This window comes from Heterocephalus glaber, unplaced genomic scaffold (assembly GCF_053883595.1).
Source record: "Heterocephalus glaber isolate CG9 unplaced genomic scaffold, H.glaber_assembly_v1.0 deba00001571, whole genome shotgun sequence".
Classification (NCBI taxonomy): Eukaryota; Metazoa; Chordata; class Mammalia; order Rodentia; family Bathyergidae; genus Heterocephalus; species Heterocephalus glaber.
In genome coordinates, this window is record NW_028258356.1 from 10789129 (window position 1) to 10814156 (window position 25028).

At 33.0% G+C, this 25028-nt stretch overlaps 1 protein-coding gene across 12 annotated transcripts in view; it reads right to left on the reverse strand.

The window, feature by feature from the left end:
- Positions 1-25028, reverse strand: part of Ppp1r12a (protein phosphatase 1 regulatory subunit 12A) — a 135002-nt gene that overhangs the window by 17436 nt on the left and 92538 nt on the right. For 5 of the 12 annotated variants that reach the window (XM_087192493.1, XM_087192497.1, XM_087192495.1 and 2 more), the window contains exons 10-20: positions 21458-21574; positions 20877-21092; positions 17759-17853; positions 16911-17015; positions 15777-15944; positions 15231-15407; positions 9156-9246; positions 7690-7884; positions 7169-7334; positions 4859-4980; positions 879-944 (exon numbers count right to left, since the gene is read on the reverse strand). In XM_087192493.1, the coding sequence (XP_087048619.1) occupies positions 879-944; positions 4859-4980; positions 7169-7334; positions 7690-7884; positions 9156-9246; positions 15231-15407; positions 15777-15944; positions 16911-17015; positions 17759-17853; positions 20877-21092; positions 21458-21574 (1518 nt within the window). The remainder of the gene's footprint in view (positions 1-878; positions 945-4858; positions 4981-7168; positions 7335-7689; positions 7885-9155; positions 9247-15230; positions 15408-15776; positions 15945-16910; positions 17016-17758; positions 17854-20876; positions 21093-21457; positions 21575-25028) is intronic. The other 7 variants (XM_087192496.1, XM_021258497.2, XM_004844991.4 and 4 more) reach the window with 5 other exon arrangements.

The window sequence follows — 25028 nt, forward strand, 5'->3', positions numbered from 1 at the left end:
AAAATTCCTATAACTCTTCATATCTAAATGATGCAGTGATTAATATGGTAAAACACTCTTAATGGGAACCAAAGTAGCTTTTTGGGGTGAATTTTACTTTTGTTTTCTTTCTACTTAAAACTTCATGGAATCTACAATTTTATGTAAAGGAGCTATTCAGAAATGGTTAGCTTTCTGAATTTAGGTATTTGTAATTTTCCATTTATTAATCTTTAAATGCACTGTTAAATTACTAGGTTCCTTTAGGACTGTTTAAAATCTATTTCAGATTTAAAATGTTTTACTAAAGTCTGCATAAATTTCCTTTGCAAGGATCAGTCTTGTCTTTTGCATTTTTTAAGATATAATATTTAAGATATAATATTTAAGATTGTGATTATGAATATAAAATAAGTCTTTTGCAGACTCTAAATTTCTAAACACAGGTAAAGAAAGTCAGAGGCCTATTTTCTCCAGAACATACTCCTAACTCTGCCTCTACAGAAATAAAATCTGAACCTATTACTTCTGAATTTCTATTACTTCTGAGTCTCTTTTAGATATTTTCTTTTTAAAGATGCTATTCAACATTTTTTCTTTTTCTTTTTAATTCTTACGATAAAATAACAATCAACTACATTCATTTAGGGTATACAATTTGATAAGTTTTAGCAGTTACTGTATTATCATAAAACTGCCAGTAAAATAAAGATTCTAGAATTCCACACTGAAATATTATATATTCCTGTTCAGTCCTTCTGCCCCACATTTATCACTTATACCCACAGGTAGGTAAGGTGTATAATAACTATTTCGCATGAGTAAATACAATTAAACACATTTAAAAGTAATATTTAAAAATATTAATACTGCTCAATACAAAAAGCAATGCTATTTACCTGAGTTTCTTTTTTATTGGATCCCTCTTCTGTATCTGACTGTTGCTCTTGTTCATTTTCATCACTCTAAAACAGATTGTCAATTTATTTTAGGAAAGAAAACAGATTTCAAACAGTTGGTATTTAAGAACTTTAGGGCTTTTCCCATTTAAAATGACTCTTGAGAGAAACATACTATGAAATGGTCAAAAGAAAAATGGATTTTTAAGTGGAAATTTTCTATCCTATTAGGAGGAAGCCTATTCTGCTGGCATAGCACAATATAAGCACGCCTAGTATATGTGAAGAGAACTTATCTAACATGTGGTGTAGGAAATACATCTATTTGAAGATGAATAAAAGCAGAGCTTAATACATTATATTATAATGATACTGCATATGCTTCAAAAGTCAATATAAGTACTATGTATTTTGTCACTCAATTTTAATGAAGCAGCAAAAACAATTTCAAATTAAAAAGCTAAATTTGCTAAACTTAGCAAGACTTTACCAACAGTCCTACTACATTTACATGGAGTTCTTTCTAGAAATTTCTAGGAGTTTAATAGAAAATCAAGGTTATAGTAGGATATATCTAGAACCTCAGCCTATGAGAATATTCCACTAGAAGGTCTTAAAAATATCAACAAGCAAAAAAAAAAACAAACAAAAAAAACCAACAAGCTTTAAAAGGTTAGAGAATAGAAAAGAAAGATTTGTGTTCAAATATCTGGCTCAAGTTCACTGTAGAAATACTGTAGGTTTTAAACTACATAAATCTAGTTTAATATTAGTATAGTTATTTTTAGTTGTGTGACTTAAGATACATTATTTTAACTTTCTGAGCCATTGTTACCCATGAGTGAGGACATAAACTATAGAATTTTGTTTCATGGATTAGAAAGACATTTTGTACAAGATACCAGTTTGGTACCTAGCAAAAATGTTATGTGAAGTTAAGTGAATAGGAGCAATTAATGATGTTGTTGCTATACTATTATTAACTCCATGCCATGAACTCATAGTCTTCCTGCAATTTTATGGGGGAACACAGGAACTAGAAAGAAAGGAATGGGGGAGGCTCAGTGTTTCTAAAATGTAGTAACTATGAAAAGGAATCTAATACTACGATAGAAGAAAGAGCTACCTAACTACACACCATCTCTTTGACTAAGCCCTTGGGTTCTTTTTGTATGCTGTCTGTGGTTAATAGGTTCAAACAGGAAGTATTTTATCTTTTCATTCCAGAAAAAAATAGTTCTATGCCTTGACGGCTCAGTTATTCTACTCAAATTAAAAATATGGGTATCCCAGGCTAGGGATTTAGCTCAGTGGTTTCGCCACCTGCTGCGCAAGCGCAAGGACCCGAGTTTGATCCCCAGTACCAAAAAAAAACTATGGGTATCCATCCCACTATGGATCTGAGGAAGAATCCTTATAATGCTGGTTAAGTGCATAATTTTACAAAGTGGATTTCTGAACGAAGAAGCGGTCTGAATAAAAGTGGGGAAAAATAAATACTAAATAATAATAATACAGCTTTGCCTATGAAACTTCTAATACATACGAGTTACTAAGAATAATTTAAGTAGTAAGACTTACTAAACATTAGGATGGGAAGACTAAGGTTTTATTTGTTATTAAAAATGTTACTGAGCAATCAGTTAAAATCAACAAGACATTATGCATTTTCTCACCAAGAAATAAAAAACCTTGCCCCAAAAATAGTGAACCAGAATCAATTAATAAAAAAAAACAACATGTTAACTTACACGTCACAGAAATAATTCAGTTCCTTCAAAAATAATTGTAAAGAAAAATGGAGAATCTTACTGATTGAGAGACTTCAAAGAATTAATATAATCCTTATTTCGATCCTAATCAAACCAACAAATGATAAAGCTAAAACCACAAACCACTTCTGACATTTGAGTCAACTGGATCCTAAAACTGGGGAAGTGGAGGACTGGGGATTGAGCTCAGTGGTTCCGCCACCTGCCCCACAAGAGCAAGGACCTGAGTTCCATGCCCAGTACCAAAAAACAAACAAACAAAAAAGCCAGGGAAGTGCAGGAAATTTAGCTGAAACAACAGATATTTGGGATGAGATCATTATACCATTCTTTAACTTTTATATATATATTTTGGTACCAGGGATCAAACTCGGGACCTTGCGCTTGCCAAGGCAGGTGGCAGAACCACTGAGCTAAATCCCCAGCCATGTATATGTTCGAACTTTTCTATATTAAAAATGAGAAGAAAATACGATTTATCTGTTTTCCTCATCTTTATTTATCCTTGTCATTTATGTATTATTTTGTTTTCTATGTCTTTTAAAACTGTTTTAAAGCCACATACACCGCTGATCCATAAAGAGTAATATATGTGAGTACTCTGCCCACATCATGGAAAACTGAAGGATACTAAAACTATTCAACTCCATTTAATACTTTCCCACATTTTGTGCTACTGCTTTTATGTCTTCTTAGTTCTTTATATGTTTTAAGCTATATATAACATGATATTCATAGTATATATAATTATATTATTTAATAAAATGAAAATGAACTAAATCACTGTAATTAAGATAGAGGTATTCAAAAAAAGTTTTCCTAAATATGTGTATAAGAAAAACAGCTGAAAATAAAAGTATACAAAAGATACATTATGCAGTTTAATCAAAAGAAAGCTTTCCAAAAGGCAGCTATAAGATAAAAAATTATTAGAGACAGTTCAATAAGAAGACAGATGATCTGCTTTTTCATGTAAAAATGGAGACATAAAAACTTTGGTTTTGGTTGAAAACAGGTTTATATTTAAGATCAATACATAGGTTATGCAACCAATTTTAGCTTCAGTTATGTCATTTCCTTTCTTTGGAAAAGCATTTTTATACTAATGAAAGAAAGTGTACTGATACATGTAACAGCACAGATGCATCTCATAAACATATATTGAGCTGCATTTCTACTTCTATAGTTCTATTCAAATGCTTTTCAAAAACAGGCAGTTAATTTCAATGTTAAAAAATCGGGATACTGGTGCTGGGTGTGGTGGTGGACACCTGTTAGCCCAGCACTCTGAGGCTGAGGCAGGAGGATTGCAAGTTCAAGTCCTGCCTGGGCAATTTAGTGAGAAGTGGTCTCAAAATTTAAAGAGATGAGGATGTAGCTCAGTGAAGACCATCCCTGTGTTAGATCCCCCAGTATAAAAAAAAAAAAAAAAAGACTGGATTCTGGTTGGCTTTGAAAATGAGGATGATTAGGATTGAGAAGGAGAGAAAATATGTGGGTGTATGCATTGCTCTTTTTAGGTCAATTCCTTATGCTAGACATTTAGGAATTATGTTTCTGCATACATGTCATGCTTCAACAGGATTCTTATTCTAAAACGAGAAAAAATCAAGACGCTAAAAAAGAAAAGACCAATTACGTTTGCTCTTCCATAGTTACATACTGTTTTGAAATATAAATTTCACATTAATGCTGCTGTCTCATAATTCTCTTACATACAAGAAAGAGATCACACACAGAGATCTGAATAAAATGTCAGGCATATAGTAGAGTCTGGAAAAAATTAATTTTTAGGGGATTGTTGTAATTTCATTAGTAAAACACTCTTTCTACCCAGAATCCCTTGAGCTAGAAACAATTCTGTTACATAGATCTTATAATACTACTTGTGAAAATGAGATTAATTAAAGTAAAACATCTTTTGAGAAATCTCTAAAACACATAAGCAGTTTAGTTATTATAAAATAATCATATAATATATAGGTCCTCCAAGCAGCAGCCATTTTAATTTTTATTCCAAAACTGGGGCAGATCTCCTTTTAAGTAATTTCGAAAAATCTAAGTAGCTGTAACTATCTTTATAAAGGACTTTTATTTAACAACCAACTCAGAAAACACAATGATGATTTAAAGAAAAGTAAGAAATTATTAGTATGCACTTTTAGAAATATCAGCTATTCTATAAAAGTAGTTTTAGCAGATCCTCACATCTTGTGTCCAAAAGGAAACTCCTGTAGATCTTCTTTTCTCTCTTGGTCGCCGTCGTTCTCTGATGGATTTAGGTTGTGATTTATCTTCACCTTCTTTTTCGTCTTCTTTTTTTTCTCCTTCTGTTAAGGATTACAATAAACCACATGATAGCACTGTATCTTGACAGAACTGTAAAGCTATATATGTCAAAACTATTCTAAATCAGCCTACTTTGTGAAGCTTCCTAAATTTCTCCAATCAGAACTTTTGGCCCCCTCAGTGCTCCTATTCTTTTGGTATAAACATGCATCTTCATCTCCCATTAAAATATGCTCCCAAGAATCACAAAAACTAATGATTTCCATTTTCCTAGTATCTAAAATAAAAATTTTGCTCAAAAGATATATTTGCTGAACAAAAAACAATGGAATTCTATGAGGACAGGGTTCTAGTTATTAATGTGTGCTAGAGATAGCTATGATCCCCAAAGCTAACACTCATGTGCTTTTGGCTTGCCTGGGCTACAGTGAGTGAAGTGGAACTGTCTTGGGCCACATATAAAATAAGCAATATAGTTTATATAAATACAGAACTTCCTTTTTTTGGGCTAACGGCCTGTGGGCCACAGATCAGGCATAGCCACAAGTCGGGGGGGGGGATCAATCCACAACCATCTTAATGATGGGACATGTAGTAGGAATGATATCAATCTTAAGTTTCTTTTTTTAAATTTTGGTGCTGGGGATCAAACTCAGGACCTTGCATTTGAGAGGCAGGTGTGGTGCCACTGAGCTAAATCCCCAGCCAATCTCTTAGTTTCTACTCCTGTTATCAGTCCTCACTTAGGAGAAATACAGATTTGTTTCATTTCTACCACAAATATCTTTCTGGAAATTATCTTTTATTTAAAACCAATCAACATAAAAATATTACTCTTAAAATTTGTTTCCTCCCTGCAACACTTAAAATGGCTTTAGGCTTACATACTACAAGAATACTAATGTTTTAAAGCATACTAAATAATAGACACAAGGAACAAAGATGATTTTTAAAAGACTATTAGCAGATGGGCTGGGGATTTAGATCAGTGGTGCCGCCACCTGCCTCGCAAGCGCAAGGTCACGAGTTTGATCCCCAGTACCAAAAAAAAAAAAAAAAAAAAAAAAAGACTATTAGCAGGTTGGGGATTTAGCTCAGTGGTGCAGTGCCTGCCTTGCAAGCACAAGGTCCTGAGTTCGATCCCCAGGAGAGGGGGTGGAGGCTATTAGCAAACAGTTATGGGAAAGGACACCCTAAAATTAGTTTTAAGAGAAATTCTTAAAGCTATTTGAAAATTAGTTCAGAGCAAAGGTCTGAAAAAAAAAATCCAATGCTATAGTGTCTATCCATATAATATAAATGGATAAAATGGACTAGTAAAGCACTATCCAGAGGAACGAATAGCTGCTACACTTAATTCCAGCCAATTGCTGACAAATGTGAATTCAGACCCAGTTTTGACAAATTTTTAAGTTTTTTTTAAGAAAAGCCAAAAATCTGAATTTTATCTGAAATATCCCTAAATTTAAATTTGGCTCAAAATTTTACAAACATTACATGGGCCTCATAGACAACAGCTTAAAGAATTGAAACATCTTGACCAACACAAGAAAATCTAGCTGGAAATCCAGAAAAATTTTCTGATGTGTATTCTATATTACTGATTTTAATAATGATTAATACTATGAGATTTAGCTTTTAAATATAAAATGGAATCACTTAGCACTCATCTTTGATATGAAATAGGAATTAATCAGACTTTCAATAGGAAGTTGAATAAGAATTAGAATTCCAACAGGAAGTCTGTATCAATAAAATGGTAATAGTGTCCATTAGTGTGTCAAAATATAGCTAAGAAATCTAATTTTCAAGAAGCATAAACATTTTTTTCTTATCAAGAATATTACATATGTTAAATGATTTTAGTTTAAAACAGTCTCCCAAAAATAAATGAAAAGTATGATCTGCATAAGAAATAGATTAATGTTCCTGAAAAGCCCTGCACTAAAAACCAATCTTAGTACTAGTGGCCCACTACTGTTTCTAAATTTACTTTTTCAGTAGGAGGGCATAAAGGTATTAGGTTACAAAGATATATGTATGAACTCCAGATTGTAACATTTTCTGTATGGTTTTTTTCCCCCTACTTTTCAAATTCTCAATCTCAAGTTTTTTCTGTTCAGGGTGAATAAGTCACAATTTAGAATGTTGTTCTTTTCACTGCACTATTAGGAAAAGCCAAAGGACTATTTGAAGGCAACAAAGTATTTTCAAAATTGTTCTTCTTACCTCTTTCATTTTCTTTTGTTAATCCTCTGGAGTAAGCAGAAGTTATTCCCACAAGACTATTTGGCCTATTTAGTTGACTTGAAGAATAAAGTGAACTGCTCATTGTAGAATGTGAAGAGGAAGTGGCTGAACTCGAAGTTGATACTGGTCTATAACGTGGATAAGTCTGTGAAACAATAAAATTAAAACCCACTTGAAATATTAATTACAAAAAAGACATACAGAGGGCCGGGGATTTAGCTCAGTGGCACCACACCTGCCTTGCAAGGGCAAGGTCCTGAGTTCAATCCCTGGTACCAAAACAAACAAACAAATAAACAAACAAACTAAAGACATACAGAAAACTTAAAAACTCATTTCAAGAGAAAAGTAATGTTCTAATGCCTAAGTAATAAAAAAACTGCAGGTAAAATAATTTCACGTTTTATGTAGTTTTGCTGGTACATAAATCTCTTGTGTATTTAAGGTCATAAGATCTATTCATACCACTTGACCCAACTGTACTGCTAATCCACTATTACCTCATCATATGTTCTGGAATACTTTTGTTTATATTCATCTTCTCTAGATGTTTCTGATTCCCTCTTTTCCTCTTGTTTCTCCTTATCCTGTTTTTCTTTTTCCTCTTTTTCTTCATTTTCTTGTTCTCTAGTTCTGGTAGAACGACTTCTTCCTATTGTTTTTTCAGCTTCTTGAAGATCAGTCAATGTCACTCCCTGCACACAAAAAAGGATAAATTTAATTATGAAGTGTATTGAAGCTTGTTTCAAAATAACATTTTAGAAATAGATATATTAAATATGAATGATTAAAAGTCAAATATGCATGTTTTCAATTGGTTGATAAAAAAGAAACAATTACACAGCACATCACATTAATTCTATGAAGAATCACCATGAGTAAGCAAAATGACAGGTTCTGGGGAAGATACCAATGTGGATGAGAAACTGTCCCCATATTCAGAAATTAACAAACTATTAAGAGAGACAAAAATACTATATGAATGTAAATGTTTCAAAGTTCAGAGAAGGGACAAGGAAGCAATAGATACATTGTTTTTATAATACATTACATAAATATGTGAGTTTATGTATTTGCATGTATAATAACATTTTCATATTATGAATTACATTATGATTAACTTTGAAGGCTTAACAGAGATTTCAATGAAGAAATAATTTTTTTAACTCTGAAGAACAGGTTAGACAAGAAGTAAAAGGCATGAGGACAGCAAAAGAGGCCAGGTGTCATGCATGCCTGTAATCCCAGCACTTCAGAAGCTGTGCTGGGAGGAATGCCCCAAGTTTGAAGCCAGCCTGGACTACACAGTGAGTTCAAGGACAGGCTGGAGTACAAGCAAAATCTTGTCTCAACTCCTCTGAACCCTCAAAAAAAAAAAAGGAAAACAGATGTTAAGACCCAACCAACAGCTCAGTTTGAAAGTTAAGCATTGCTAAGGATCTAATAGTTGAATCTGTACTGTGGAGCTCCTCAGCTGTAAGGAAAGACAAGAGGGCATTATCTTATATATCATAACCAGAATAACAGAGAGGAAGAAGCTAATAACTAGCCTGAGAGACATTTTTCTCATACTTGCATATTAGCTGTTTGATATATACTTAATAGAGGCTTATTCCTTACCCTACCCTGCCTCCAGAAATTCACAGAACTCTTCAATCATTATTAGACATCATACACGATTAATTTATTCTAACACAAATCAAACACTCTTCCAGACATCAAATTAGAAGTGAGGAATAAATAATAATTAAAGCAACACAAAAGTATACAGCTAATTAGATGAAATATAATAATAACAGAGCAACTATATACAAAGGCTATGAGGGGATTACTACTACAGCATTTTTTAATGTTGACTAATACAGTGATATTCATATTGTCACAAAAAGTGAAAAAAGGGAATTAGTTTTTGCATATCAAGCATATGCTCCATGTAATTCTTATATATTACATACACAGAACATACCTGTGTTGATCTTCTAGACTGTCTTGCTTGTCTAGATCTTGCTTTTCTTTGGGATTCAGATTCTTCATCCCTAACAGGAGTGAGGTATGATCTAAAATAATAAATAAAAATTATTAATTAGGAAATTGAATATCTGTGAATGTAAATATATATATATATAATGTGTGTGTGAATATAAATATAGCATTTAATGAGTTTTAAGAAAAAGAACCTTTACACAATGGTTGTACCCACTCAGAAATTCAATATACCATCTGATCATTTCTTTTTAGATTAGAACTAATTATATTTTAGTATATCATATTTTAATTTCTTCAATTATATTTTTAACCATATAATTTTAAGAACCACATTTAGAAAAATTTAGAGAATCAAAGATTCAAAATTTTATCTCTGACACTGTCAGAAACATTTAACTTAGCAAAAGGTCAATTTTTCAAAAATGGATAGGGAGTTAATTTTTTTTATTTCTAACTTAGGAAAGTCCTTTATCCTGCCCCAACAAAATCCAAAAAAGTGACAATCTAACCTCATTTAAAAAAAAAAAAACTCATTCAATGGTAATTCTCTAGCTCCTCTTAAACGTCTGTCAAAAATCTCTCCATTAGTTCTATACCTTTAATGGGCCATGGTCTATTACTAAAGGGGGAGGGCTTTAAATTCTTCTTTATCTACAGTGTTTTTAGATGAGACTGGGAGCGTTCGAGGTTGTATGGCCACAGACATCCACCTACAGTATTTTTAAAATTAAACTACAATATTAGATAAGTGTCAAACTTCTCTCTAAATTTCTTACTAGAGTACAGAATCCTAATTCTTTAAATCATTCCTTTTGCCCCCATTTTGGCGTCATATAATATAATCTCAAATGATATATGAAGTTATGTGACCAAATTCTAGATTCTCCATGCTTTCTTTTAGTATAATGGTTAGGATGGGATGCAACATTTTAACTACAGATGTTGTTCCATGCATTTTTTGTCAGTGTGCCTTCATTAATACTGTTTTTTTGGCAGACATCATACTTTTGTTCATACTTTGAACAAGAACCTGATCCAAAGTTAAACAATTAAAGGGCCGAGCAGAGATAAGACAGAGCCCTGCAACACGACATGAAGACCTCCCTCTACTAATGAGTTATTACCTAGGAAATTCAGTTGCTAACTCTAATTATATTACTACACAGCACATATTTCCTCTTAGAGCACTTAGAAATTGACTGTCTCTATTTTCTATGTTTAGTTTATTTACTTATTTATTTTGGGGGGTACTGGATATCGAACTCAGGACCTTGCAGTTGCGAGGCAGGTGGTGGCACCACTGAGCTAAATCCCCAGCCCTTCTATGTTTAGTTTAATAAGTTTAATTTATTATATGTGCACCTTTCTTAAATCCCCTAAGTAACAGTCTGGGAGTTTTCTTTATTCAAATGCTAGTTTTTAAGAGTTCTTTTGTTAAGTTTTGTATCCTTCTCAATCTGTAATTCATTCTGCTTTTTAATCTCTCTGACACTATTCATACAAGCATAACAAAATTTTGAATTTGTAGTTTTATGCTTTTTCTATTTTTTTGTGTGCCCTTTAACAACTCTAAATTCAAGGAATTCAGTAGTATGCCTTCAATTTTCTTAGAATCTACATTTTCTTCAGAATTTTCAGAGAGCTCTCATTCCTTTTATATAGAGGAGCTTACTTTTCTTTCCCTCCACACCACTGAACTTTTAAATATATGATTTATTATACCTAGTACTGTATTTACCTCCTTAGATAACTAACCCTATGATGACAAATTTCTTACTTAAATCTTATTAGACTCAGTTTTATTAATTAGGTCTTACTTATTAGTTACAGTTAGCTTCAGAGGACTGGCTCTCCTTGTTGCTGCCATTACAATAACCAACGAACTGCAAGCAGAGTAAGTCAAATTCTCAAGCGGGTGCTTTCACTTGAGTAAGACATCCAGCAAACTTAAGAGAGAAATGAAGATTCTATTACAATTACATTTTGGCTTGTTATTTTTATGATCTAGTTTAAGAAAACAGCACCTATTTCTGGTTGAATAACTTATGGCACTATTGTATCATGATATAACTACATTTTCTCTTTATTTATATGTTCTTTATCATGTTTTGACTTCCATGTTGTTAGACTACTGAAAGATGATGTGTTTTTGCTCTCATAGTAATACATTATCTCATAATGAAGGCACACCTCTTCCAACTAAAGCACTTAGTAAAAGAGTTCTCTTATCAAATTTCTACTAAAATATTAGTACTGTCCTAAATTTATAACATAAATTTTTTTGTGTGTCACTTTAACTTGTTCTCCTAAAGTGGAGGCACAGGGGAAAAACAGAAATAAAACAATTTGGTGGTTGGCCTTTTCTTAGTTTGACTTTCTCTTGCAATCTCAATTCACATTCTGCTACACATAGTTTCACTGTACCAATGCACAGATACAAATGAGTACAACTGGGAAGATCTGCTTTCCCTTCCTTCCCTGATGTTACACTAAGCTTAATATTTTTATTTTCTCATTGCTTTATAATGCTCATTTATATCACTAATCTTGAGTTTTCGGGCTTTTATTTAAATATGAGATACTTCCTGTTTTTAAAATAATTATACTGAGTTTTCTGGGACAAACAACTTAAAAGGAGGAGGCACTGACCAGTACTCTTATTAATTAAAGTTTAAGACACATTACTGCTAGGATATAAGGACTTTAATTCTTATTTATGTACCTACTGGCTCTTTTTGGACTTCTATCAGATAAACACAAATAAAACATGATACCTAAAATGAAAGCTAATCTGGTTAAAAGAATTTATAAAGGCCAGATAGATTATGTATTTCTTCAGCATTTCATAAGCTGCAGGCAGGCTTCAATGAGCCTAAATTCCTTTTTTTGGGCAGCAGTAGTACTGGGAATTGAACCTGCGGATTGAGCTACATTCCCAGCCCTTTTTCATTTTTTAATTTTCAGAGAGAGGGTCTTGCTGAATCACTAACTTATCCAGGCTGGGTCTGAACTTATGATTCCCAGAGGCTGGGATTACAAGCATGCATCACCATGTCCAGCTGCATTCCTTTTTTTTTGGTACCGGGGATAGAACTCAGGACCTTGCGCTTGAGAGGCAAGAGCGGTGCCACTGAGCTAAATCCCTGGCCCTGGATTCCTTTTTAATACAGCTTCAGGCTCCTGTGAGAGTTTCAAAAACCCTATCTATCATACCTGCTTTGACATATGCAGGTTAGGGATGTAAGTTATTAGTTAAGACACTTGTAAAATTTATTCATTTAATTTTCCATACAACATTTGCCTCAAAATAGCATAAATCTAGCATATTAATTTGTAATATTTAAAATATTTCCTATATTTGATAGTTACCATCTGATTTTCAATTACTGTCTCATCCCTTGAGATGCCTATGTAGAACAGACCTCCAAGAATAGGATGGAGAGAAGAAAATAATTTATATATTTTCTATAGTTTTAATTCCAAAGAGGTGATCATCAAAAATACCTAAGAATATATCAGCCAAACTCTACTGTTGTCTGAATCAGTGCAGTATTATACTGTCCTACTGTGTTTGTTCCTCATGACTTACACAGGGTATAATCTTATTCATCTTTCTTAGATTGTTTAATATTTTGTGAGCAACCTTAAGATTTTTTCCAATAAATCATTTGACATTTTTATTTCACTGACATTTATTGGCTGTTAAAATATTTATTTATAATGGTTATATTTTCACTAGTTAACCAAATTACACCTTTAAAATACTGAACATTCACCCGTGTTATTTCACACTCAGCATATTTTTTTTCAGAGAAAATATAAGTGAGCAAATAGGGGCTGGCTAAACCAAAATGGTAGAAGAGGAGTTATACTGAAACAGTTCATATAAAGTTATTTTAAGGCAAATTTCAACTATATACATTTCAGAACGACTGATGAAATTTAATTAAAAGACAGAGAGGCCAACGATGTATTAAAAATTGCAAATAACTATTTCACGTGGAAGAAAACACAAATGCTGTAACAAACATCATTGAAACAAGGTAAGACAAACACAGTCTCTACAATGTACACCAGAAACAATGTCAACAGACAGATTTTGTTTCTTATGCTATGATAATCTTCTTTGTCCTAAAAATATACATCAAATTTAATTTTCAATCTTCAATATCTTTCATCAATTAGGATTAGTTCTAAAAGTCAAAACTCAACTCTCTCCAACAGAATTAAAATATAAACCTAATGTTTAATGTTTATAAACATTAGATTTATATTTTAATTCAGGAGCTGGAGGTATATAGCTCAGTGGTAGAAGGTTAGATCCCCAGCACTCCCTCCAAAAAAAGGAATTCTGGGAAGGATTCATTAGGTTAAGTGTTACTGAAGTGAAAAACTTTTTAAAAAGCATGGGATGCCAGATATAGGATTTTAGAAGTTAAAATATGTAAATCAAACATCTTTTTTTTTTTTTTTTTTGCAGAAGAAATTATAATCTGGAGAAAGGATCAAGATATAGAAAGAGGCTGTGGTACGTATCAGTTTTGCCAACAAAAAAATCAAAGCCTATGTTCTTACTCTAAATATTTTGACCAATTAATGGGTTATTTTGATGAGTTTGATGTGTACAATCCTCTAATTTCTGTTGCTTGTGTGGTCTTGTTGAAAGTACCACAATAACCTAAAATAGACTTAAATTTATAGAAAAATAAAGGAAGAATAATTAAAACATAACATGACATACTGGCATTCCACTTACAAAGTACTAACCACTTGCAATGATGTTATGAAATTATCATTAAAACTCACCATTAATAAAATTTAAATTGAAGATGTAAATAAACAGCAAAATAAAAGATAGGTGATAGGAAGTAGGGAGTCAGATCTTTTTCAAATGGAAAGGGAATATACATGTACCAACTCCCCCACAAGGAATGTAATCATTATGTACTGCAAGCATACTAATAAAACTGAAAAAAATAAATTTCACATTTTTTATAAAAAGATACTGACAAAAACTAAAGATGCAATAGTAAAATATTTAATAAGAACTTGTTATTTTTCATATATTCAAACACAAATATTAACTAGTACAGACCAAGCACTTTGATAGGCACTGTAGAAAAGACTGTATGTACTATGTGACAGAAAGTTAATCTAGTCAGTATTTTAGTAAGGAAAATACTGTATATAGCTAATTTAATTTTACAAGAATAAAGTCTCTGGGTCTCAGTCTTCTTCCGTAAAATAAAGATAACCCAAAAGATAATGAGTAAGTACTTTTCTATATCTGTGATTTCATATTAATAGGTTGCAGCAGAAGATGTAAGCAATGTTTCTAAATGTATTTAAAGAACACATAATAAATTCGTAAGGTTCTTAAATAAATTTAATTAGTGAAAAAAATTTTTTAAATTAAAAATTGAATTTTTATGTACTAGAACTAAAACTAAGTGAATGTACAAGCTGTATTTAAATTATCTGGCTTACTCATACATACAGAACCTTTTCCTCACCTAAACAATCTCCCTTCTTTTTCCACCCCATTTTTGTAGAGCTATGGCTCAAACTCAGGGCCTCACACATGCCAGGCAAAAGTACTCTAACCAGGCTACATCCGCAGCCAAAGATGAAATGAAACTTTCAAAAACAATTTAACATTCATCAAATTTCTTAATAATGGGAAGAAACAATGAGAAGAATGACAAAAGCTGTTTTTGTCACACTGCATCAAATTTCCCATAAATGTGTTTAGGGCTTCATCACAAAAGTTTTTTTTGAAATAATACCACTAAACCCCAAAAAATGGCTAAGTAAGGAGATAACTGTTTAGCTCACTGCCTTTACATAACATTAATTGTCTCGGAGGGTGGGTTACCAAGCCTAAATACTAATAATTGCTAGTTATATCAATTTACATAGTTCTGAGCTAAAACAGAATTATTTTACTTATTAGCCTACTAAGAGATGGTCATTAACTTATCAAAATGTTTAACAGCCAAACCCAACTTTCATCACCAGACAAACATATCAGCAGTACTTTAGGACCTTTACACACCTGCGTCTCTCCCTGACCTCTGATGTAGAAGAGACAGTGCCAGCAGTAGTTGTTGTCAGGGTTGTGGTAGGAGCTGCAGCATTTACAACAGTTGGAGCAACAGGAATGGTCACTGCCGTAGGAACACTGTCCTTTTCTTTTTCAGTACCATCCTCAGCCCACAAACGATTTGAGGTACTATAGCATCATAAGCAGCAACACAAAAAGAGAAAAGGAAAATAGCTAAACAATGAAAGCACTTTGTAGCAGCTGAAAACATGTGACTACAGGGATGGATTTTTTAAAAACACGTGAGACATCTTTCAACTATAAACCAAAAAGCTCACTCAGAGCTGCCAGACAGAAATTTACATTTTAAGCAGTCTAATTCAGGAACTTAATTTCTTCCCTAGACATGCATAGTTGCTTCATTTTGGAACCAATTTTTGGTTTGGAAATTAGTTAGGTAAATGAAAAAATCCAGAGCCCCACAATCTTCTAAACAAAGATGCATGCACATACATAAGCACACAGTAGATCTGAAGACAAAGTGCACCTGTGGCTTACCTGCTCTGTGTGCCCACTGAGGAAGAACCCGTCGTAATCTTTGCAGTAGTGCTTGTGCTGGAAAGCAGGCTTTTCTGAAGTCCAGCTGCAGAGGTAACTGTTGGTGTTGATGTCGTGCTTGGAACACTAGAACTAATCAAATCATCTTGTCTTCTACCAAAGGAGCAACTAAAGGAAAGAGTCATTTCTATATAGGATGTGTCTGTATGTATATTCTATATTTAATGTCTTACACATTATACAAATGCACAAGGCTAGGAAAAAAATCTAGATACTGTGTTCCTAAATAAATCATCAGCTCCAGCACCAAGAGTTGCATCTATAACTTGCTAGAGTTTGGATGACTTAGCTAATTCGGTAGTGTCTCATTTTATTGTCTCTGCCCCACTCCTTCAATAAAATTCAGATGATTTCATTTAATATTTCACATTCGAGAATATTCTAGATCATGTGATCACACCAGGCCAAGTGTATGAAAAACTTTGGCCTGGTTTTATCCAGGAAAAGTAAGACATTTGGCATTTTTGAGGAAATTGTTTTTAGTCATGGGTCAGATAACTAGGAGTGACCCATATCTACATTAAACTTGTCTATCTTACTTTTCTTTTTAGCTGCTTTCAGTAGAGCAACCCCCCCCCTCCGCCCAGTACAATAAAATTTCCAACTGAAGGAGTTCTAGGATAAGCAGAAAGCTTCCAGATTACAAGTGATGACTAGATCAATTAAGATACTAATTTGCTTCAGTTGCTCTAGTCAATCATATAACACATTCCTTTTAAATATGCTACAATCTAAAAAATGCTTCCATAACATATCAAGTTAATTAAAAATATAGAAAGATATGAGCAAATCATCCCCACCTTTAAATATATATATATTCTCTATATTCAAATCAAATTTTACTTAAAGAACAAAGGATACAAAATTTAACCAAAGAACTTATTTGCTTAACTGATGTTAAATTGATGGTTTCAAACTGCCTCATACTGGGGTGGGGATGTATCTCAGTGGCACTGTGCCTGCCTGGCAAGTGCAAGGTCCTGAGTTTGATCCCTGGTATGGGCGGGGAGAGCAAACTGCTTCATATTTTTTATGAAAGAATTCATAAAAACCACTTCAAAAGCATATTATTACCTTTTATGATAAGTTGATCCTTCATTAATTGAGCTATTTTTTTTAAGATCATCTTCCCATTTTCTTCTTGTATAAGAACTGCTTGTTCGCAAACTTAAAGAGTCTCTGCGAAAAGAACACAGGCAATTTCAAAGTATAATTCTAGTAGTTTTGAAAGAGGATTAAGAAAACTGCACACTAATAAATATTAGAATTAGAAACTAGTAAAATCTCATCGGAAAGTACTTTGGGTATTTATCAAGAAGGGAACATAATTCCAGTTCTAAGACTCTATTCATGAAGGTCTAATACTAAATATATGGACAAGGTTAAGATGTTTATAAAAATACTATTTATGATAAAAAATACCAGACAATATGTCCATAAAATCGGAGGTGTTATTTTTACCTCATCAGATCTATTCTATTGTGTATTACATACTGATGAAAAGCAATGCTTATTCAAAGTATGCATTAACATATAAAAATGCTTATAAGATGTTAAATGAAAAAAATCAAGGCACAAAATGAGATAATATGATTATGATTATACTAAAAAATTCTCAAACTCTGTATGCAGAAAAATCAGAAGAAACCAATGAAAATATGGACACTAAGTATGGGCTTTTCTTTCCTTTTCTCAATGTCTGAAATGTTTAGAAAACTTGTACTAGTTTGTGGTCTCTTTTATGACTTTCCCCTTACTCTACTTCAGCCACAATGCTTTCTTTTCACTCTTATGAACATATTAAGCCTGTACCTCCCCAGGGCCATGCACCTGGTGTTCTCCCACATAACCACAATGCTAATGTGTTGCCTCTATCACTAAATAATAGACTTCACAGTAAAAGTCAATTTTAATCAACTTACCTGTTTTCTTTCTCTTCAATGTCAGATGTACTAGCTAGCCGTCTTGGTATTGTAGGTGTAACATACGCAAGCCTTGTACCTTTACTATCTCTTTCCTGTACAAAAGGAAACAAAATTAAGGAAAACAACATTGTGTGCTGATTTTAGACACTGCTGAAAGTACTAAGAAAAGGTTATTCAACAATGTATAATTAGATGGCCAACACAATTTACTTTATATTTCCATAGTGCCTTACTAAACTCTAAAACTGATGTATAACAATAATCAGTACCACAAGCACAAAAGAAATCTGTTCAAACTAATTTTTTTCCATTCTCCTTAAGTCTAGAATTAGAAAATAATTTAACACAAGGAAGAAAATTTCTTTCACATCTTAGTGAAATTTTCTGTAACAGACTAAAGTAGTGTCATAAAAACACTGATTTTTTTTTTTCAGAAAAATAAGGTCTCAAGGTTCACTGAGAAGTCACAATCATTTGTTATATAAACTATTCACAACCATGATAATCTAGGCTTTTAAAATACATTAAATAGTCAAAACAATGACCTAAGCTAAATTTTTCAACTGTTATTATTAGTACATGTTTGCAGTACATAATAATTACATTCCTCATGGGGAGCTGATACATGTACATAACATATCTTAATTCTTATTTTACTCTTTTCTTCTCTCCTTCATCTCTTGGTCTTCTTCCTATTTGTAAAAGATCTATTTCCCTCTTTCCTATTTTCTAACTTGTACTTTGCTCTTTATTTATATTTTGGGTTTTTCATATAAGAGAAATTATTTAATATTTAACCTTCTGTGTCTGATTTATTCCACTTAACAGTATGGTCTCATGGTGCATCCATTTTCCTACAAATGATTTTAGTTTATCCTTCTTTATGGCAGAGTAGTCCTTCACTGTGTATCAAAAACACAATTTCTTTATCCATTCATCTATTTATAAACATATAGGCCACCTCCAAAATTCAGCTATCATGAACTGTGCTGCTATAAACAAGGGTACACATATACCACTGTAACACAATATCTTTAACTCTTTTTGGGAGGCTACCCAGAACAGGAACTGCTGGGTTGAATGGAATTTCTATTTTTAGTTTTTTGAGGAATCTCCATTCTGATCTTCATAGTGGTTTTATAGTTCATATTCCCATCAACAGTGTAGAAGCATTCTTCCCCTACCAAACACCCTTGCCAGCATTTGTTATTATTTGATTTCTTGATGATAGCCATTCATTCTGGAGTAAGGTAGAATCTCAATTTGCATTTCTCTAAAGGTGAGAGATGTTGGATGCTCAGCTATCTGGTCTTTGGTAAAGTGGCCAAAAATATACACTACAGGAAAGATAGCCTCTTTAACAAATGGTACTGGGAAAACTAGCTATTCACAAGCAGAAGACTGAAGCCATATCCATATCTCTCACTGTGTACTAAACTAAAATTAAAATGGATCAAAGATCTAAATGTTAAAAGATATGCTGGAAGATAAAATGGTAAAAATTTTTAAGATATAAGTATAGGCAGGACTTTCTGAACAGAACCTCAATTGGATAAGAAGTAACATCAAGAATGAATAAATGATAGGTGAGGGATTTAGCTCAGTGGTGCTGTGCCTGCCTTGCAAGTGCAAGGTCCAGAGTTCAATCCCTGGTACGGGGGTTGAGGGAGGGGAATGAATAAATGAGATATCAAAGTAAAGTTTCTGCGCAGCAAAGGAACCAAGAGAGTGAAGAGACAACCTGCAGAAAAGGAAAAGATTTTTTTCCCAGCTATCCCTTGGAGAGAGGAGCAATACTAAAAATATAGAAAGAACTTAAAAAAAAAAAAAAAAAAGATCTCCTACAATAAAAGACCCAATCAAAAATGTGCAAATGGGGCTGGGGATTTAGTTCAGTGGTTCTGCCGCCTGCCTGGCAAGCAGAAGGTCCCGAGTTCACTTCCCGGTACCAAAAAAAAAAAAGGGCAAATCAAATAGGCACTTCTCAAAAGTACAAATGGTCAATAAATACATGAAAACAATGTTCACTATCTAAGGTATATTTATTCAAATATGCCTGAGTATGCAGTGACATTGACACAGACACATTCCTGATATACTGTCATAAAATACCTAAAAAGTGGGTAATAAATTTATAAAAAAGCACACTATTCAAATTAACTGATGAGATTCCACCCTAAATTTCTGATATGAGGAAACATTCTTCAAGAAAGTAAACTATATAAGCAAAAAAAAGTTCAAGCACAGAAAATGCAGTAAAAAACCCATAGTGCTGGATAAACTGTGATATACCTATCTGATGTAATACTCATCCTGCTGTTTTTTTAAAAAAAATTTTTGGTGATAGTACTGGAGATCTAAGCTACTAAGCTACATCGCCAGCTCTTTTGTCCTTTTTTATTTTGAGTGAGGGTCTCGCTAAGTAAGTAGCCCAGGTTGGGCTCAAACTTGTGATCCTTCTGCCTTAGCCTCCCAGAACACTGAGATCACAGGCGTGCATGCCTCTATGCCTGGCTAATACGGCCTTCAGAATAGAATTAAAACTGCTCATTAAGACAAAGTCATTTGTAATGTATCAGATCAAAATGAAATTGGAGATACTGCATGAAAGTAACTTATAAGTATGCTCGTATTGTAGAAAATATTTGTTTCTAAACTTTGGAAAACTTAGGAACCATAATAAATAAAATAAGCCTAATCCTTCATACATTCTATGATAAAGGCTTTTTCACTTGAGTACATGTTATGTTTTGAGCAAACAATCTGATCTTTCTGGTACTTACATTTTTTCTTTTTTGGTACCAGGGATTGAACTCAGGTCCTTGCACTCTTTCTGGTACTTATAATGCCATATATGTTTATGGAGATATATTGTGTATTATAAAATTTATTAAGTCAGGTATATTAAATTGGTTTCTAGACTCTAAAGATATCTACTAGAAAATCTATCAGATTTGGTATTCCTGGACAAGAAATTATTAGAGTACCTATAAAAACCACATGGTGAGCCAGGGATTTATTAGCTCAATGGCGCCGCACCTGCCTGGCAAGCACAAGGTCCTGAGTTTGATCCCCAGTACCAAAAAAAAAAACCTCACATGGTAAAATATATTACCTTTTCTTTATTATCCAAAGAAGAGGAAAGTCTGGGGCTTGAAGCTGAACGTATAACCCCTGCAGTGTCTTTTTCTTTCTGAGCTTCTTTTGATGCTGTGATTTCAGCAAGTGCACCATAACTCCCAGTCTTTCTGAGTCCTAGCCTCCAAGATGCAGGAGACTCATCTTTTCTCTCTTCTTCTTTGGGAGAAATTTTTGTAGTTGATGTTGGAAACTATTTAATTTTTAAAAGAAAAAAAAGAAAGAATTAGTTGATCAATCCTTAATTTGGAAATGATAAGGTCTCAAGATAATGTCTAAAATTATAGTTAATAGTTTCAGGAGAAAAAAACTTACTCATTAGGTTAATATCTTAGTAAAAATTTAAAAATCTAAAAAAGAGTAGACTATCTTTCTAAAGGTTAGATTTAAAAAACACACTACACACTTTTTATTACACAGAAAATTATGATGCACATACAGAAAACAGAAATGAGCACACCATAAGGACTTAAAACCATGCATCTCTGGAACCAATATTTGTATTAAACTTGTTATATTGTAACCTAATATAAATTCTTGCACGTAGAAATGCCTCACCATAGATTTTTCACCCTTATTGGGCACAAGAACAATGCCAGTTTTGCGCAAGCCCTGCCTCCATGATGCAGGATCTACAGATTCCACCACAGGCATGATAGGAGCAATGAAATCATACTGAAGCCAATTAAAATAAGACAGGTGAAGAGATAAAGAATGAAAGCATGACAATAAAAAAGGAAAGTTAAGAGCAAAAAAATACTTTGTTTTTCTTTAAAAGAAAAAAAAGTTTTATAGTGAATTAAAGCTCAATTGGGCAGATCCAGGAACAAATACCTTGTTCCACAAGGAACAAATTCTAGACTTAGCATGAGATAATGTGAAAGAATCTAATAAAGAAACTTCTATTGCAGTAAAAGTAGATAATATTATTGCACGTAGAGTAGATAATATTATAGTCCATGAGTGAGTGAACAAAGTATTGCATGTAAATTTTGTTTTTATCTATGTACATATTCTGGGTAAAAATTTTAAACTTAAAATAATAAAAAGTCTAATAACTGATATTTTCTATCATACATTTAATTCAATAATATTTTAAAATATCACAGCTTTATACCTACTGTCTGATTTTCTTGTTAAACATTTCAAGTAAAAACTATTTTTAATATTCCACCTTTAGGGCTTTGCAACAACTGCATTTTTCCTTCAAAGTGCAACATCTCTTACCTTCAACTAGTTCACAAAACTTCATTTCCAGAATTTAAACGTTCGACCACAGTTAAATATGGACATGTGACCATCGCAACTATCTATTCACTACAAACAGAGGGTATGGGTTTTTTGAAAAACAATTCCCTCCCTCCCTCCCTTCCTCCCTCCCTTCCTTCCTCAGGACCTTGTGCTTGCCAGGCAAGCACAGTGAAACTGAGCTACTTCCCGGGCCCTTGGAATTTTTAAAAAAATCTTTCATATTTATTTTCATAGTTTGCTATAACTAGCAGGTCAACAGATTTTTGTTAAAGCTCCCATGATGCTAGAGGACCATTTTATAAACAAAACTATCATAAAATATCTCTGGTTCCCCCAGTAATAAATTTGTATCAACATACTCTATGCATTCCCCAGTTCCCAAAATGTTGACTGACATATTCAGGGTGTCATAACAAAATCACAGAGGCTCTGAGGGATATTTTAAAGTTTGAGAAATGCACAGTGACATCTGATGCACACTGCACAAACTGCCATTATGAACTTATTTGCAACTAATTACTTAAAAAAAGAAAGAAAAAGAATTGGTACCGTAAAAAAAAAGCTAATAAAACACCAGGGGCTACAGTGACCAAAAAAAGCTGCAACCTCTGTAATATTGTATGCAATATAATAGGCACTGAGACAACTGCTAATTTGTTTCTAAGTTTTAAGGGCTAGATTATACATTTTAGGCTTTGCAGACCATAGATAACACGAACAAGTGTGGCTGCATTCCAATAAAAATTTAATTACAAACAGTGAAAGCCAGGCCAGGGATTTAGCTCAGTGGTTCCGCCACCTGCCTGGGAAGCGCAAAGTCCTGAGTTTGATCCTCGGTACCAAAAAACCCCCCAAAAACCCAAAATGGAAAAAAACAGTGAAAGCCATTCTTAGTGTGGGCTATACAAACAAAGGCAGTGTGGCCCACTAGCCAGTTTGCTAATCCCTGTTCCACACCTCTCTTTCCTCAAAAATCTGCAAACAAATGTTTTACCTCCACAAAACAAAACATAAAATGGATAGACAGCATTTAGCTGGCTTTAAGCTAAGTGCTTCACATGGGTTATTTTATTTAAACCTACAACTACTCAGTGAAATCATATCATTACTTTCATTTTAGAGTTGTGAAAACTGAAGCAGCAATAACCATTTTGAAATGTGTATTTGTTGTGCTGTAATGGCTTATATGTCTCCACTCTGCAAGACATGAATCTGGATTTAAGTACTGATTTTTATGCTTAAAACTTCCTTTTAATTTTACTTTGGTGCATAAAAAAATCTGAAACACTTAGACACCTCTTCCCTGAAACTTCTAAAAAGAAAAGTGTATCTTGACTTTCCTAGCCTTCCACCCGACCCATTTATGTTAAAAGCTGTTTTTTCCTATCCATGAATCAAAAGCACTCCAAGAGTCTGCTGTTAGATCTCTTATTTTCTTTCCACTTTCTTCCATTCAGAATTGGGAACAGGGGCTTGAGTCTAAATATTAATTTTATTCAGCTTATTCTCTAATTAGTTATATTCCAGTACAGTCTGACTCCTAAATTCCCAGTCCTGAACTTTTTTTTTTAGGCCAGAATTACTAATTTATTTTCCCTTAGTACTCTTAAAATTTTAGCTTCATCAAGTAATAGGCCCCAGTCCTGAATTTCTATTTCCTATATAATCTCAGAAATGGAAACTCAACATGTTTAAAATAAAACATTTTTACTACCAGACCAACTCTTCTCAATTCTCCGTTTCTAGTAGAGGCACTAATATTATGTCTTTAATCTCCTGTTTGAAACTTTGCAATCATGTTAGACTTCTTTTCTGTCATCATCTCCATCCATAAATTAGGTGCCAAGTATCTACATCTCCCTCCTCTCCTTTATAAGCCCATGCCAACTGGTTTATATTCTTATAATTGTTGGCAACTTCAATGAATTTCTAAAAAGCCATTTCTTAGTCAGCCCTTCATCTTAAAATATACCTGCATACTGCTGCCAGAATATTTTATTAAGTATAGTTTCCTTATGACATTATTCAAATATTTTCTATTATTCTTTACTATATATCAAATAAATTATAAACATCGTCCTAGAAATGAAATATTCCGTAATTTTACTAACTTGTGTTTTGCTTTATATACACATACCTTATAAATCAATCAAATTTGACAATTTTTTCTTACTAAATATTATTATTGCTTGCTCACATTATTTCTCTTCTCTCCTTTTTTTTTTTTTTTTTTTGGTACCAGGGATCGAACTCAGGTCCTTGAGCTTGCACAGCAGGAAGTGAAACCACTGAGCTAAATTCCTGGGCCTCTCTTCTCTCCTTTTAAACAAATTATATAAACCCCTTTCTCTCAGCTGAAGTACTACTACTTACCTATTCTTCAAAGTCTCAAGTGTTGTGTTCCTATAATTGCAACTCAAACTTAATTTTTCACTATTGCACCATCATGCTACATCTGTATACTGTCACTGGCATACTTCGTAGACCCACAGCACACAGTAGTCTTTTACTAAATTATTGTTCGGATTATTAAACTGGATTCAAGTTTTTGGGACCCGTAATTCTGAATTTCTAGAATCCATACAGAAAATTTAATTTATACTTCATTAGAAGGTGTACCCATACAACAGAGTTTGTAATCTGTTTTATATATTCTAACATTTACTTTGGCTAGAGATTTATATAAACTTATTGGTAGGTAACATAAAGCATAAAGTCAAACTAATGGTTTTATATATAACATCTCCACAAATTATCATTCTGATATCACTGATACAGAAAAAGTATTTTTAGTTCAAAACTTAGGAACTTAAGGAAAGAGCATTTAAAATGAATTAATTTAGGCTGGGGATTTAGCTCAGTGGTGCTGCTGCCTGCC